Source organism: Varanus komodoensis, unplaced genomic scaffold, assembly GCF_004798865.1.
Source record: "Varanus komodoensis strain SLA01 unplaced genomic scaffold, ASM479886v1 scaffold85, whole genome shotgun sequence".
NCBI classification, from domain to species: Eukaryota; Metazoa; Chordata; class Lepidosauria; order Squamata; family Varanidae; genus Varanus; species Varanus komodoensis.
The window spans coordinates 1,796,567-1,811,635 of record NW_025336543.1 but is presented as its reverse complement, the minus strand read 5'-3'; the positions used below and the strand labels follow the sequence as shown (position 1 = coordinate 1,811,635).

Sequence of the window (15,069 nt, the reverse complement as noted above, 5' to 3'; positions counted from 1 at the left end):
TTACCAAAAAAAAAAAAAAAACTCTAGAAAGTGAAAAAGAATAAAATAAATTAAAACGTTGCAACTTTTTTGGCTAAGATTTAGAAAGATCCATAACACTAGTTATGGCTGCATAACTCAGCATGTTGCCTTTATTAAAATTAATTATGCATAAACTTCAAAAAAGCAGTTCAGATAGCCATATATTTATCCTTTGATTATGCCTAAAAAATCCCTATTGAAAAATGGAAAGCTTTATTAAATCCTTCACCTACTGTGTTATTTCACATGGCCATTGATCTTTCCCATGTTGCAGTATTAGTCTTTTAGATGTCAAAGGGGTACAAAAAATCCATTTATATTGACCCTGCATTAAATTTCAAGACATGACTGGATAATTCTAAAGGACATAATAAAGAACTGTACCATCAGATTGTAAAGAACTTTCCATCACAAGATTTATCCAAATAATTACCTCCTCCCAAAAGCAAGGTACCACTGTACATTGCCAAACATGAAGAAGAGAAGTATTAGCAGCATTACAACTCCCAACAGCTGTAAATCAAGGCCTTATCAAAGAGAAGTTATGGTGTGCAATATACTCAGAACATCAATTTTTGCTGAATTAATCATAGCCCAAGATCCATGACCCTGTAGAAGCATGCCATTGATTGGGCCAAATGGGGTGCTCCAGTTCATTACTACATTCTTGGTTGAGACCGTGCGCATCATTTTAATCACCCAAAATAGATACATTTAGACATAAATGGTAGGCAGGAGTGACTCTAACCCTGCTCCTGGTCATCTTCAGGCAATACTACCAATAACACAGGTGTCTTTGAAGCTGTAGAAGCAGCAGGATTAAACTTAGATCCTAACAAATGTTTCAGTTGCCTGTTTTGCCATTCATGCAGCTTTAGCTGGACATTTTTTATTAAGTATGCAAAGCCAAAAATGGCAAAAATTTATCAGGATGGACAAGCTGACCTAAAGTAAAAATCAGCCTGTCTGGCAAAGTCTTCAAAATTAATATTTTCTTGCCAGTCTTTAAATCCGGATTTCCCCATAAAGTTAATCTTGCATATGAAAATAAGTTGAATTGCAGCTAACATGAAAATTCATGCTAAAGCTCTCTAGTTGCTACAGCTGATGGAAGCACAGTATCTATTTTAAGGATGCTCATTGTGGAGAGGACCCCATAAAATATGAAACAAAGCATTAAGCTTGTGGAAATATTTCCAGGTATAAATAAAGAAATACTACATAAAACTTGACATTTTATATTCATTTTAAGTGTATTTCTCCTATCCCATAGAATTAAATTTATGGATCTCTTTCAGTCAAGGATTACAGCCCTTGGCCACAAATTTTGTGGACAAATGGGAGGGCTGCTGCTTCTCCTCCTGATAGCCAATGATAGCTAGTGGCAGGAAGGAGAGGCTTTCTCCTGGAGCAAGGCATGCTGGAGTGGGTTCACCCTGTCTTCCTCTCCTAATTAGCAGCTTTGTTTTGTTAGAAAACTATAACCTAGTTCTTGTCTGACTTCTCTTCAGGTATCAGTACTTGCGTCTATCAGGGAATTTTGAGCGCTCTGCGGGCTTGCAAGCTGGGATAGACCTTGTGAAGGTGAGCAGCAGTGGACTGGGGCATCCCAGCTGCAGAAAGTTGTTATGTATGATGAAAAAAGCTCCACATTTTTGGCTGCAATGCTCTGGTTCCTGGGATGTTGTCCCAGGGCTATAGTATCCATCAGACCTCCCCTTGTGAGGGCAGAGAGAAGTCTGACAGACCCCTCCACCATTCCTTACCTCTCCAACATAGAGCTCCAGTGTTGCATGGTAAGGGGGTAGAAGGCAGGCCAGGGATGGGCCAGTGGTTGTGTGGAGAAAGACTGTGGTGTCACAGCTTCCTTGGCCCCAGACCTGCTCCCAAAGCAGCTGCTGATCTGTGCCAGCTCTCTTCCTGCCATAGATGAATTCTGTCCCTGCTTCTGTTTAATGTGAGAAATAGTTTTATGTAACAACATGGGAGTGAGGAATGAAATTGCCATTCCTCCTCCTATTCTGCCTTGGAGGAGAAAGTTGCAGCAGGACTTTAGATTCAGTAGAGGCACTATACTTGGAGCAATCTCTGGCAAATGGCATAATTGCTCTTACAGCACACTTTTCCTCAAAGAAGACAAATCCTATGAGCAAAGCCTAAACAAGCTGGTTGTTTTTAGTGTGGAAGGTTTGGGTGAGTGGAAATAATATATAGATGGCTTTTAGAAAGAAAGGTGAAATAGTTCTGAGCATAGGACAATGGATGAATGACAGGATATTAGATTTGGGTTAAATGCCCGAGTTAAACTTCCCTAGCTAGATATTAAAGTAGGTGCATAAAGAAAGTTTCATGTAAGCTTTCACAAAAACATTACGTAGGGTATCTGCCAGGTATGTTTTATATATGGGTGTGAGATCCTTTGCATGGGTGGAAATTTCTCTAGCTGCTCCACCCAAAAGTAACTGCAGCAAAGGAGGTGGGAGCTGGCTGACATATGTGGTTAGCAAGCCCTGGCCACAAAGGGAAAAATCTAAAATTGGCCCTAAGATCAAAGGAAGTGAGTGGAAGGTTTTGAGTCTGGTTTTGAAAGACAGATGGAGCCTAGTACCATGTATGAGAAAAAGCAGGAACCGGCATGACTGGCCAGTACGTCTTCTTTAAGGCCAGCCTGGAAAAATGATTAGCTTTTTCAAATAGCTGAGAGAAACCAAACTACAGTCATTATCTTCACAACAGGGTATCCTCTTAAAGCAAGAGGTACCACACTAATTATGCATTCCTGTTGGAATGCTGTGGTTCTGTGTCCATTTGTGTTTTCACGGGTGTTTTTGCAAGCCCTTCCTCACATTGCAAGCATGCCTCTCTCAAATATTATGAACTGTGGAGACAGCAATCTGATAGTTCTGTGTCTCTGCTTACAGGATCTTCACAGCATCGTTTTCCTATGTGATCTGCACATCCATTTCCCAGCGGGGATCATTGACTCCATTCGGAAGCATTGTGTGGAAGGGAAAATGGCTTTTGCACCCATGGTTATGAGGCTGCAGTGTGGTGCATCTCCACAACGGCCTGAAGGTGAGGAATTCTGGGCAGAAGGCTCCTGTAGAAAGCAGATACTTTCTGGAGATAATTCTCCTTTGTTATCAACTTGACATTGAACTGCCCATAGTCTGGCCTCATGGAAATTGTGGAAACAGCGGCTTCATACATCAGAAGGTGCAGGACTGAGGTGACCTGCTTCTCAGGCCTGCATTCCTATCTAGTTCAGCTTCATCTTTAGCAGTAAAAGGCTCACTGTTACAGACCATATGTCCTAACACAGGTAAATCTACAAACTCCAAAGTGCAAATTTTACCATATTTAACATTTGCCAAGGACAACTGGGTTGCATATGTTCCTTTTTGTCCTAAACACCATGGGTGTGGGGCTGGTGGACCATATGTGGCTGCTGAAGAGATACTACTTGGCTCCAGGAAACCCTAACAAATTTCAGCAGAGGCATGGTAAAGCATTTGTCCACAGGAGTGAATGTGGCACAGTGGAAATCACTGGCTTTGGATCGGGAAGACAGAGGATTCCCTGCTAATCCACAAAGCTTACTTGTGACATCAGGCCAGTCACTGTCTCCTAGCAGAATTTGCACAATAGGGGAGTTGAACATATCTCATTGAAAATAAGTCCCACTGATTTCCATAGAATTTACTTTTGAGCACTAGGAGCAGAAATTTTGGGCATACTGACTTCTACAGTGCCATCATAACACTGTAGAAATGTTTTTCTTTGGAGTTTATTTGCAGCCACAGGTTTCCTATGCCAGAAGTTTAATTCACACTAGCCTATACCACTTTAGACTTACAGCTGAAAACTCACATGACTAAATGTCTCTCCATCCAGATAGTGGGAAAAAACCTCTTTGCTTAGAAAAATTAGGATGCCAGAGAAAAGGACTCCAGCTTGACATGCTAGTGGTCTATGCACAGGGCCTCTTTTCCTTCTTTCTCTTTTAATGAAAGAACTTTCTGACTGAAGTACTACTACTTGGTGGTACCTAACTGAGAAGCAGACTGTTGTAAAACAACGTCGGGTGAGACCTTGTGGAGCTGTATTCATTCATTGTGCAGCATCATATTATATTCCAGTAAAGAGCCGTTGCAATTCATTAGGACCTTTATACAGGTAAATGCTTCCTGCTGCTGGTTTTAGGGATTTTGGCAGGGACGTGAGGGGCGGTGTTTCCTGTTATACATACGTGCAAATACATGCCACAGGTGGGGTGGAGGACTTAATTTTAGTTGTGAAGAATGCAGATGTAGTGGATATTCATTGTGTTTTTCCTTCATAGGCTACTGGGAAGTGAATGGCTTTGGTCTCTTGGGCATATACAAGTCAGATCTCCTTCGCATTGGAGGGATGAACACTGACGAGTTTGGAGAACAATGGGGGGGAGAAGACTGGGAACTCTTGGACAGGTCAGTGAGAATGTGCTTGTCAGTGGGGCCCAGCTCCACATGACACCCAGGTGACTCCTGCAAGCAGAGGACTTGTTCATAGCATCAAGAATGTTCTGCGCCATTTTACAGGCCGACTTGCGACTCCGTTGCAGGCAGCACCTGTGACTCTTGGCCACTGTAGGCATATAGGGAACTGGATTCATCCATCTGAACTCATCCATGCCTGCATATAACTCACAATTACCATGTTGTTTATAATAGGCTTTATATTATTGTTTATATTATGATTATACTTACAGTATTAATATTATTAATACTATATTATTATCTTTATTACCCTTTAAATGTTGCAGCAGTTTCACAGAAGACATTATTTTCTGATTTTATCTCATGACACGGCGGAAACATTTAAGGGCCCTTGACTGGGTTTGTTCTTTACTGTTGCAACAGGAATGAAACAGACATATATATCTTCTTCCTTGCTATTCATTTGTTATGCAATTAAATTAAAAACATTTAAAATAATTTAAATTTATGTCCTGCTATTTCCCAAAGTTAGTTGGCATAGGCACAGACAGGTGTGGGTACATACGTGTGTGCATATGCAGAGGAGCTGACATTTCTGTCAGTGAATAGCTCATAAAGTAGAACTATCTAAAAGAGATACAGGTTTGGGGGTGTGAAACAAACAAAATTTTAAAATAGACCCCCCCCCCCCATCAGATAGCTGCATTACTACAATTACCTTGGTATCCCAGAAAGCTGGTCTTGGTGAATTTTTAAATTTTAGTCTGGAATGTTTCATTTGTGAATGCTGGCACTGCAGCATAGAAAGCAGGAACAGTTCCAGAAGGTAATGCAAAAACATACACTGGATCCAATATCTGTTTTACATTTGAATTATAACCACAAATATAAGAGCAAGTTTAAGTGTCAGTTGTGAGAATGGACTTAAGGCTGCAAGATCCCTGAGCAGGTTATTGTTTCTTAAATGACTCAAGATGGGAGATATTTGGCAGGGGCAGCTTTTCCTTATATGCCAGTAGCATGCAAGGACAAATTGTATCTGTAGAACTTGCTCACCATCCAAGCCCCCTAAAAGCAAAGTTAAGTAATTTTAATTAGTCTCAATTTGAACTCTCTGCTTTCTTCTCGCAGAATCTTTCAGGCTGGCCTAGAGGTGGAACGACTTGCTCTCAGGAACTTCTTTCACCACTTTCACTCCAAACGAGGCATGTGGAACCGACGGCCACTGAAGATATGATGCACATTTGCACTCCTTAGAATTAAGAAGAAAACTATCCTACCTCTAGCATTTTCCATCCAGATCATGGCTTTTGAAAGTGTAAAAAAACATTTCCCAACAGCACATCAGAGGAGCACTCTGAGGAGCAAAAGCATACAGTATGGATTCTTATGTAACCCCATAAGAACACCCTCTAAAGCCTCTTTTTATACTGTCTTCCTATTTCTAACCAATTTTAAATTATTAAAAGCAAAATACAGAAGTAGAGACACCATGCTTCCACCCAAGGGAACTATTCCAGTTCCCTAAGTTGCCAGATTTCGGTGGCACACAGCAGAGTCCTCGGGGCTTCTGAAAATTGAAGAATGGCTTTTCTACCACCAGGAGACAAAAGATTCTGGTGAATGAGTACAAATGAAAAGATGTCAAAGCTGGCATGCTTTGCACAGCAAGTTTACAAGAGGAATATACTTCTCATTATATCATGTATGGATTATTTATAAAGATGCAGCTTCTTCTTTATCGAGTTACTTGAACAGAGGAAAACATATTCTGAAATTCAGTCCTTTGGACCAAAGCCAGTGCATTCTTCAGTGCGTGTACCATGCCTGCATCTCTGAGCACCAGCCCACCCAGGGCATGTTAAGCGATCCTTGGTTAAAGCATGGCATGTTCTGCTCAGGTACAACAAAAGAAACTCGGGTCCTATAGTGAAACTGACGTGCCTTTCCCATGGAACTATCTGCATTTTTATTGAGTAGCAGCGCATTTGTTTGAATTATGGTTAAATGGGGTTAAAACTATGCTGGGACCTGAGTCAGTTGTTATCACAGAATTTTGCTCATTCCGTCATATGACAGCTGGTGCAGAGAACACAGGAAGTGTAAATATGGACACAAGACCACCTCCTCTTCCTTAAATCCTATCTGTAAGTAGCATAGCACTTGGGAGATTCATTTACAGTGCATTTCAAGGACTTTCTATTCAGAAATAAGCCCAGCAGAGTTCAATAGTATGCATATTTTTTGTTTGTTATTGTTTGGTTTGCATTTTTATTTTAATGTGTTGAAAGCTACATAGGGAAGCTCATCTTGAAGAGCAGGGTGTTCTTTGGGGGTAAATTAAATTATGATTATATTTTGGAATTGATTATGCACAAACAACAGGTGTCCATTAATCTTGGTAAGAAAAGGAATTGTCTGTGTTTCCATTGTTGAAGAACCAGGGAGAAGATGATAGACGAAGCAAGGTTTGGACATGACACACCACCAGAAAAAAAAGCAAAAACTTCCTTTTAGCAGATTCCACACCAAGCAAGGCTAACTCACTACCTGATAATAGCACAAATTGGATGAATTCCTGGGGGAGTTACCTATCAATGCGACCAGTCCTGATGCCTCCAGTATCAGAAGCAGCACACTTATGTACACCAGATGCTGATCACCAGCATCTGGCTGTTGCATTCATGTCCTGCTTGTGGCATCCCATGGGAAACTGTTTGGCCACTGTGTGAACAGATTGCTGAACTACAGGAACACTTGGACTGATCCAGCACACAGCTCTTCTTTAGTTCTCGAATCACAAACCTTCCACTTGTAGAATGTTCTAACACAGTGATCTCTGCTCAGATTCAGTGGAAAAGACTGCTGCTCTGACTGGGGTAAGCTCACATTTGAAATAAGCTCACATTTCTGGGAGCTCAGGAACAATTTAAGTGCAAAGAGGTGAGGGAGGAACCTTATCAATAGTTATTTATAAAGAACAAGACCTTGTTGACAGTTCATCTGAATTATTTATCATTCTCTCCGGATTGTTTCAGACAAGAATGTGTGTTACAGGTTGATGAAACCTTGACTATCAAAGGGATAGATGTTCATGCCTACAGAGCACCTTGATTTTGGTGATAGACTTGCCTTAAGTTAAACAGTTAATCAGCTGAAGGTGCAGTCCTAAGATTTCTTCAGCTGACTATCACACACCCCTGCCCCACCAAATGTTTGCACTACAATCAAGGCAAGAGCCAGAAACTGCCGAAAAAAATGTTGTCTGAATACATGGTTTGTTCAATGGTCATCAGTATCAACATGACCTTCTTTGAAGTACCTCACTTCTTTTTACAACCAAATGTTTTCTGGTATATTGAAATTTGGTATGTCATCCCTAAAATGTGTGCCTTAAAGACAACCAACCATTTATTACAACAGGAAGTAGAAACATCTCCGTCAGTTTATAAATACAGGTTTCTTATTGAAAATGTGTGTGATGTCTTTTTTCCTGCCTATATCATTCTCCAATGACATTAGATCGTGCCTTAATCAAATAAAAGGAATAAATTTATAGAAATATCTTACTTCCAATTTATTAATGATGTGATTACTGTGCAGAAGAGGGGAATATTTGGGAGGGGAATATTTGTCCTCTGTCAATTAATGTTAGTGATGTGTGATTTTTGTAGAGGGATGTCTTTTCCCATCATATGCACTCAAGGCCCACAATGGTGTACACCTGAGATGGGTTTCAGAAGGTTCACTCGTTAGTTCACTTCTTTCTATACTGCTGGATCCTGTTGACTTGAATGCACAAATAAAATTAATTTTGTCAAGAGCAGGATCCATCATCAGCGCAATGACCGTAGCAAGATTTCCTTTCCCCATGAATAAACCTGCATTTTTGAGTATGTGCCATAAGTATAAGATTTTATCATCTGGAAGCACTTCTTTTCTTACCACTATGTCTTGGTCATTAGAACTAGAAGCCTTCCTTCTTGAAGCATCATAGATGTGCTGAATGACTGAAGTTTTGGCTGAAATCACTCCCCTGTCAAGCTGATCAGAGGCCAGTTTGGTTGTACCTGGAAGTATCCATAGCTTAGTGTTTTATATCCAGTGTGGCTAAAAGAGCATCTCGTGCACATCTTGTGGCCTAAATACAAAGGCGACTTCCCCTTGCAGCAATCCTTTGTTCACTGGGATCAGTGATGCATACATGAGATCTCCACTTCCAGATCAAGATGCTCATATACTTTTCTATAATTCTTGAAATCTAAACAGAAACCTGGTTATTAGATTCCCATTTCCCATCCCTTGCACTGGGTAATAAAACTTAAATACACCAACCATTCCACAGCTTTCGATAAAATACTTTTTAATAAATAAAAAGAAAGCAAATACCACCTGGAATATGAAAAAGATGTCCCTGTTCTAAGTGGGATAATATTGCAAATTCCTTTAAAATAATATAAAAGCAGACAAAAGCATGAGAAGTGACCAGTGCAGTGCACTAATTACAAATCAGGTTAATTTGAACAGCCTTAAAATATTTTGCAAGGTTATGAACAAGATCGTTATTAAAGCTAGCAGAGGCTTACAATATAATTCTTCACCAGAGGTATGCTGGCTACTTGGATCTGCATATCAGCAAAGAAGATACAAAGCCAAATTAAGATTCGTGCCCTACTGAGGTACCTGAGAAGCAGCTCAATTCTCATCCAGGACTGCAAAAGTGCTTCTCCTGCTGAGCAGAGCATGGGAGCCCTGGCTAGTAGGGGAGCTCCATTTCTGCTTGCAGCCTCTATGCCAATGCTGATGGCTAGATCAGGTGAGAGGTGTCCAGCGTTTACTGTTATGGTGCCCAGTGCTGGTAGCTGGAGCAGACTTGTCTGTGAACCAAAATGCGATAAACTTCATTCTCATCCTTGAAAATGTTTACTTTTAAAGCAACAAGTTATTTTTCTTCACAGGAAAGAAACCCTCTATTGTTCAGGCCAAACGGCCTGCACCCACTGGCCACTTTGCTGTATCCCTGCACTGAAAATAATTGCAGAACTACAGCCTCAGCTGGAGAAAGGAATCTGACCAGTTCACTGTTCTTGCTGTTTGCTCCCAGGCAGAGGCACAATGGGCAGCCTCTTCTCTGGCGGTACACATGGCAGTGGGCTGGATTTGGGGTTTTTTCCTTCCTGACACACTAGCGGTTTCCTCACCAATAATGACATACTGGCGTTCCCTCAGGAATAGCATGAAAATCTCTGACCCAACGCTGGCCACTGACCGATTGTGGCAGGTTTTGTGCTTGTTTACAATTATTTTCAAGGTTTTATATTAATGCTTTTGCCCCTGTTACTGTTATGCCCCTTGTTAACTATTAATTAACTATATATATTCCTCCTCTTGCAAAATTGAATGTTACAGGGTGATGACCAAAAACAAAACAAAACCCCAAGCGTCAGACACAGGTGTGGGCTGGGGAGGTTGAGGGTAGCTCTTATATGGAACAAAGAGATACTACTTCTGACAGGAAAGCAGTTCTTCAGCTCTTCAAAGCTGCACGCACATTGAAGGCATGGCCCACACGAAGCGGCTCCCACATGCTTGCAACAGGCTTGACCCAATGAGTTGCCTGTCATGTGTGGAACATCGGTTCTGAGGTCAGCAGAAGTACCCAGTGGTATTGCGGCCACCTGCCCCATGTTCCAGCCTGCAAGGAAGAGCAAAAGCGCTCAGGGCATCTGTGCATCCTGCCTTTCCCACCAGCATTTAACAAAGATGCACAGCAGGATTTCAAGAAGAGACATTCCAAATGTGGCCCTTGAAAGACAGTTGTCAGCACTGGTGTCAAGAGTGGGCATCTGCCAAGGGTCTGCACCCCAGAGGTGATGTGTCACCAAAAAGGCGGGGACACCAATATGCATGAAATTGTGCATGCAGTAATAAAAGCATTTTTGGTATTTTAATAGAAACATATTTCAGCATAATGTATAAGATTGTGACCAGGTAACCTGCTCCCTATACACCCTTGTAAAAAAGACAGTGACTGCTCTGGAGCGTCCCTCCTAGAGGTATCATTACTCAAACTCCCTCAGGAAGGCTGCCTTTTCAGAAGAATCTTTGGAAATAAGCCCACATCGCTGAGCTATTTTCAACCTGAGATCAGTTTTATTGCTTTAAATTCTAAGTACGTATTAAATTCTATTACATTTCTTCTGTACTTATTTCATTTTTGTGAGCCTCCCTGAGTGTCCGTGCAGGACCCAAATAATTGCAGATAACTATTTGCTGGAAAGGCAAATGAATTAAGACACAATTCCTCCTGAGCAAACTGGAGCCCAAATGTGGCCATCAAGAAACAGGAGGGAGGTTCCATGTGCCCAGAAGCTCACACTTGCCCTACCCGTTCGGTGCTCAGTACAGTCTCCGGCCATAACTTGGATAGAGCCCCGTCTTTTGCACACCAAAGGCTGTGATGAAGATGTTGACAATGACCGTGATGAAGACCAGGATGGTAGCGATGTTGTTGAGCAGGTTCAGATGCTGTTGTTTCTCCATGTCATTCAGGTTCAGCCGTGCTATGAGCATGGAATACAAGCCATACAAAATTTAGAGTGCAGAAGCCATGTTTTCCCCCATCCCCTCCAAAATTCAGACTCCTTTCATCACTCCATTTCTGCTCATCTCACCCTCCTCTAACATTCTGCAGACAGTACTTTAAACAATAAACAGCAAAAAACAGTGACTCTCATTCTTGCCTATTGAATATTTACAGCATTGTTCTCCTGCCCTCCTTGCAGAAAGGTCAGGGCAGAAAAGCCAGCTCTTTCCCTATATGCACAATTTCCTGACAACAACACCAAGACTTAAATCAGGCTGAGAAACAGTACCAAGACCAAAACCAACTCATAAACTGGGGCGGAGAAAGAATTTGAACTTGCACTAGTTAAAGAGGGAACAGAAAGATGCATCATATTGCCTTCCTCGAATACAGTTTGTATAGAAAGTTTTAAAATGGATGTGTGCATCACTTTAAAAAATTGTGCAAAAGCAATCCCTCCCTCTTGCAAACACATACCGCATTGCTCTGTCATTTAAGATCATTTTCTCTTAAAACCGATTAATACAGTGTGCTGCAGTTATTAAGCACACGGAAGTGAGACAGGTGATCCAGATTGTAGCCCCCACTCAGCCATTGAGCTAACTTGGTGACTATGGGCTAGTCACAGACTCTCAACCCAACCTACCTCATAGGATTGTTGTGAGGATCATACTGAGAACAGGAGGCAGAGAATGATGTAAGTTGCTTTGAGTTCTTTAAAAAAAAAGGTGGGATATACATCTAATAAATAATTCTCACCAGCTGGATTTAGATCTACCTTTATCACAGCCTACCTCCCAGAAATTTTGAGAAGAGGAAAAAGCAGTGGAAGAACCATGTATTGAGCAGTTAATAGAATCTAATTGCAATTAAAAAGTTGTTTACGCATAGCTACCCTGGAAACAAAGCAACTAATGCCCTATGTGAGGAGGAGGAAGAACTTTACATTTATATACCACTTGCTTTCCTCTTGTGAGGAACCCAAGGTGGCTTACATAGTCTACCTCCACTCCCTTTTATCCTCAGAACAACAACCATGCAAGGTAGGTTAGGCTGAGCGTGACTGGCCTAAATCACCCAGGGAGCTTCACAGCCATATGGAGCTACCGCTTCAGCCTTTGAAGGGCCACATCATGCCAGGCGGTCTTAAATTCTGTCATGCCACTCTATCAAGCTTTGCATGAAAAGCCTCAGGCATGACTTTCCGAAGTTCCAAACCTACTGAATTTAATTCTCACTCCCTTTGATGGAACTTACGCTACCATAAGCCTTTTATCCTATTTTAGGATGTGGTGCACCTCATCTGGCTGAAAAACAACATAAGAATGAACTTGAACCAAAGTATGTAAATGCTTGCAGCTGCAGGCCCTTGTTATGAGTTTGCTATCAGATTGCAGCAAGAGAGTCTGGAGGCTGAATAAAACATCGGGCCAGGATGACTGGTTCGTGTTACTTTGTGGTCACTGGTCAAGCCATGCCAACCATATCTTTCTTTAGAAACTAACTTACAGTTCAGAACATCCAGAAAAATAACTCTTTGTAGACGCAGGGAAGGTTTGATGAAATGGGAGATTTTCTGGAATGTGAGGAGAATGTGAGGCCACTGGGAAAGGTGACCCATCCGCCATCTGTGTGGGGAGCAGGAGAGTGTCTTAGGGTGTATCTGAAAGGAACTGCAGCCTGAGAGAAAAGCACAGCATGAGCTGAAGACTAAAAACCTCCAAGGACACCAGGTGGGTCCCTGTCAGGATCTGAACCAAGATAGCAACTACCTGCGAGGGCTGCTTGTCTCCTACAGTGCTCAACGTGCATATTTATAAATAAATATTACAAAAATGCCTTAAGTCTTCAACACTCTCCTCTAAATCCAAAGAGCACTGCTTCTCACTGCTTGAGGAAGCAGAAAGTTCTTTAAATTTGTGCCATCTGAAGACACAGAGTCCTTTTCCTTCCTTTGGCATGTGTGTGAATGGGCCCAAACTAGATTGGGACCACCAGTCATAAACAGGGAAGGTCAGCTCTTTCCACCCAGCTGCTTCCTCCCCTAGAAAGAAATAGTTTGCTGGTGCCAACTGAGAAAAGGAAGGAAAAAATGTAAAGGGGAAGTGAATTTAGGGAGGAAAGTGTTTGGGAGGACCTCCACTCCCATTCCTGAGTAGATGCCACAGCCCCACATATTTATAATATAATTGAAACAAGCACATTAGTATCTGTTGCAAGCTGTGCATTTGATGTAATATGTCACTTAGTCCCAAGTGTACCCCTAAAACATAAAGCATGAAATGTGAAAATGTGTGCATCAGCCATGCAGGGTGGTGAAGCAAACAGACTGGCAAAAAAGAGGGGAAAACCCCTGCTGCATCACTGGCTTGAAACACCCTCATTGTGGCTTTATCTTTGGAGTGAGCTAAATTTAAGAAGTCAAAAATGGTGTCTTAAAAAGGCAGACTACATGTTGCAGAGGCACAAAACAGATTTTCATCTTTCATTTTTGGGCTTTGATTCCCTCTGAAAAGCCGGAGACCAGTTATTCTGACAAGTGACTGGGAGCCAAAAGGACCTACACATGCTGTGGAACGTTCACAGTCAGGCCCTATATATAGAAAAGAGATACCATTGATGAGGCTGGGACTGCAGCTGTGTGTAGCCCGAGGCCATGACCCCTCCATTCCTTTCCATGCCAAACACACAAGACAGGCCTGTGTGGTTATCATGTAAGGGGGTGATGCGGAGGAGGACAGACAGTGCCAGAGACTGTAGCCTTCTGTACAAAACTGTAGGGGGCATCAGACAGGAATGTGCAAGGCTGGGATGAAAGAGGAAGTCTGACCACCCGAGGAGTTTAGGAAGGAGATGGGAACTAGAAATAAGAATAGATGAAAAGCCACGCTGGCTCAGACCAAAGGTCCATCTAGACAAACACTCCAACCACATGGTGGCAAACCAGCTGCCCAGAGGATCCCGCAAGAAAGGTGAGTGCAAGACCTCTCCACTTGATCCTCACAACATCTCTGTGAGCAGAGGCAGAGTGAGTCAAAGTTATCCAGTGAGCTTTCTGGCTGAGTGAGGATTAGAATCTGGGTCCTCTGAGTTCTGACCACTACTCCACACTAGCTCTGTAACATTTACACTGAATCAGTTCTGCACTATAGATTTTAAACAAAGGGCGGGGATGGGTGAGCAAGAAGACACAGCTCTGCATCACTGTTTCTGGTAGGACTATGAAAGTCCCAGGGAGGACCTGTGGAAAGAAGCCAGAGACTTACCCATCACTATAAGAAGGATCCCGATGACTGTCTGGAAGAAGAGGGAAATGCTAATGAGTGTCACCAGAGCAGCATAATATTGGAACGATGGCCCCTGTTCTAGCACTGCCTTCAGCTGTGCAGCATTGGCCATGAACAGCGCTACATCCAGCATGCTCTCAGCCACGCTCTTCTTTGTAGCATAATGATTTATGTTGATTCTGTTTTCCAGCCCAGAGCCAGGATTAGAGGCCTAGAGGAAGGAGGAGGAAGAGAAGGTTCAGCCAAGAGGGCCATGACTAACAGCTGAACAAGGATACACATCATTTTCCCATCCCTAAATCCATAGTGGGGCAGTACATCGATAAGCTCCATCAAAATGTCCCCAAAAGTCATTAATCTCATCAATCCTACAGAACTCTTCCTCAGGCTCAATTATCTTTCTCCAGCCTAGCACCCTTCAGATGTCCAAGACAGCAACTCCCATCATCCCCAGCATGCCAGGTGCATCTGGCGCATGTGGGTAGCAGCGGGTTGCAGAATGCTGGGGTGGGTGTTACACAGAGCTGGAGATGGAAAGGAAGTTGGTCAATGCTGAAGCAGTGGCATCAGCAGTTAATCACCATCTTAAAATGGACCATTGGAGGAAGCAACAGGCCACTAGATTAAGCAGAACCTGTAAATCCCGATCAGAGGAAGAGGCCATTTCTAATAGCAGCTGGCACTTTTATTTTTGAAG

At 42.3% G+C, this 15,069-nt stretch overlaps 2 protein-coding genes across 2 annotated transcripts in view; one reads left to right on the top strand and one right to left on the bottom strand.

Annotated features, from left to right (window-relative positions):
• B4GALNT3 (beta-1,4-N-acetyl-galactosaminyltransferase 3) overlaps positions 1–6,476 on the top strand; it is an 86,012-nt gene extending 79,536 nt beyond the window's left edge. The window contains exons 18-21 of the mRNA XM_044416985.1: positions 1,533–1,605; positions 2,943–3,096; positions 4,364–4,490; positions 5,631–6,476. Of these exons, the coding sequence (XP_044272920.1) occupies positions 1,533–1,605; positions 2,943–3,096; positions 4,364–4,490; positions 5,631–5,736 (460 nt within the window). The 3' untranslated portion in view covers positions 5,737–6,476. The remainder of the gene's footprint in view (positions 1–1,532; positions 1,606–2,942; positions 3,097–4,363; positions 4,491–5,630) is intronic.
• A 4,422-nt stretch (positions 6,477–10,898) lies between these two features.
• On the bottom strand, positions 10,899–14,574 carry NINJ2 (ninjurin 2). Its single transcript, XM_044417034.1, has 2 exons — positions 14,352–14,574; positions 10,899–11,062 (listed from the first exon to the last, which is right to left on the bottom strand). The coding sequence occupies exons 1-2, from the start codon at positions 14,503–14,505 to the stop codon at positions 10,899–10,901; spliced, it is 318 nt and encodes a 105-aa protein (XP_044272969.1). The 5' UTR covers positions 14,506–14,574.
• Between the last annotated feature and the right edge of the window lie 495 nt (positions 14,575–15,069).

What these genes read in the sequence shown, in the direction of transcription:
- NINJ2 (XM_044417034.1), bottom strand. Translation starts at nt 14,505, where the DNA reads ATGCTGGATGTAGCGCTGTTCATGGCCAATGCTGCACAGCTGAAGGCA. An exon ending in GATCCTTCTTATAGTGATGG is followed by an intron (nt 11,063 to 14,351) that starts GTAAGTCTCTGG and finishes CCATGCTCATAG; the next exon opens with CACGGCTGAACCTGAATGAC.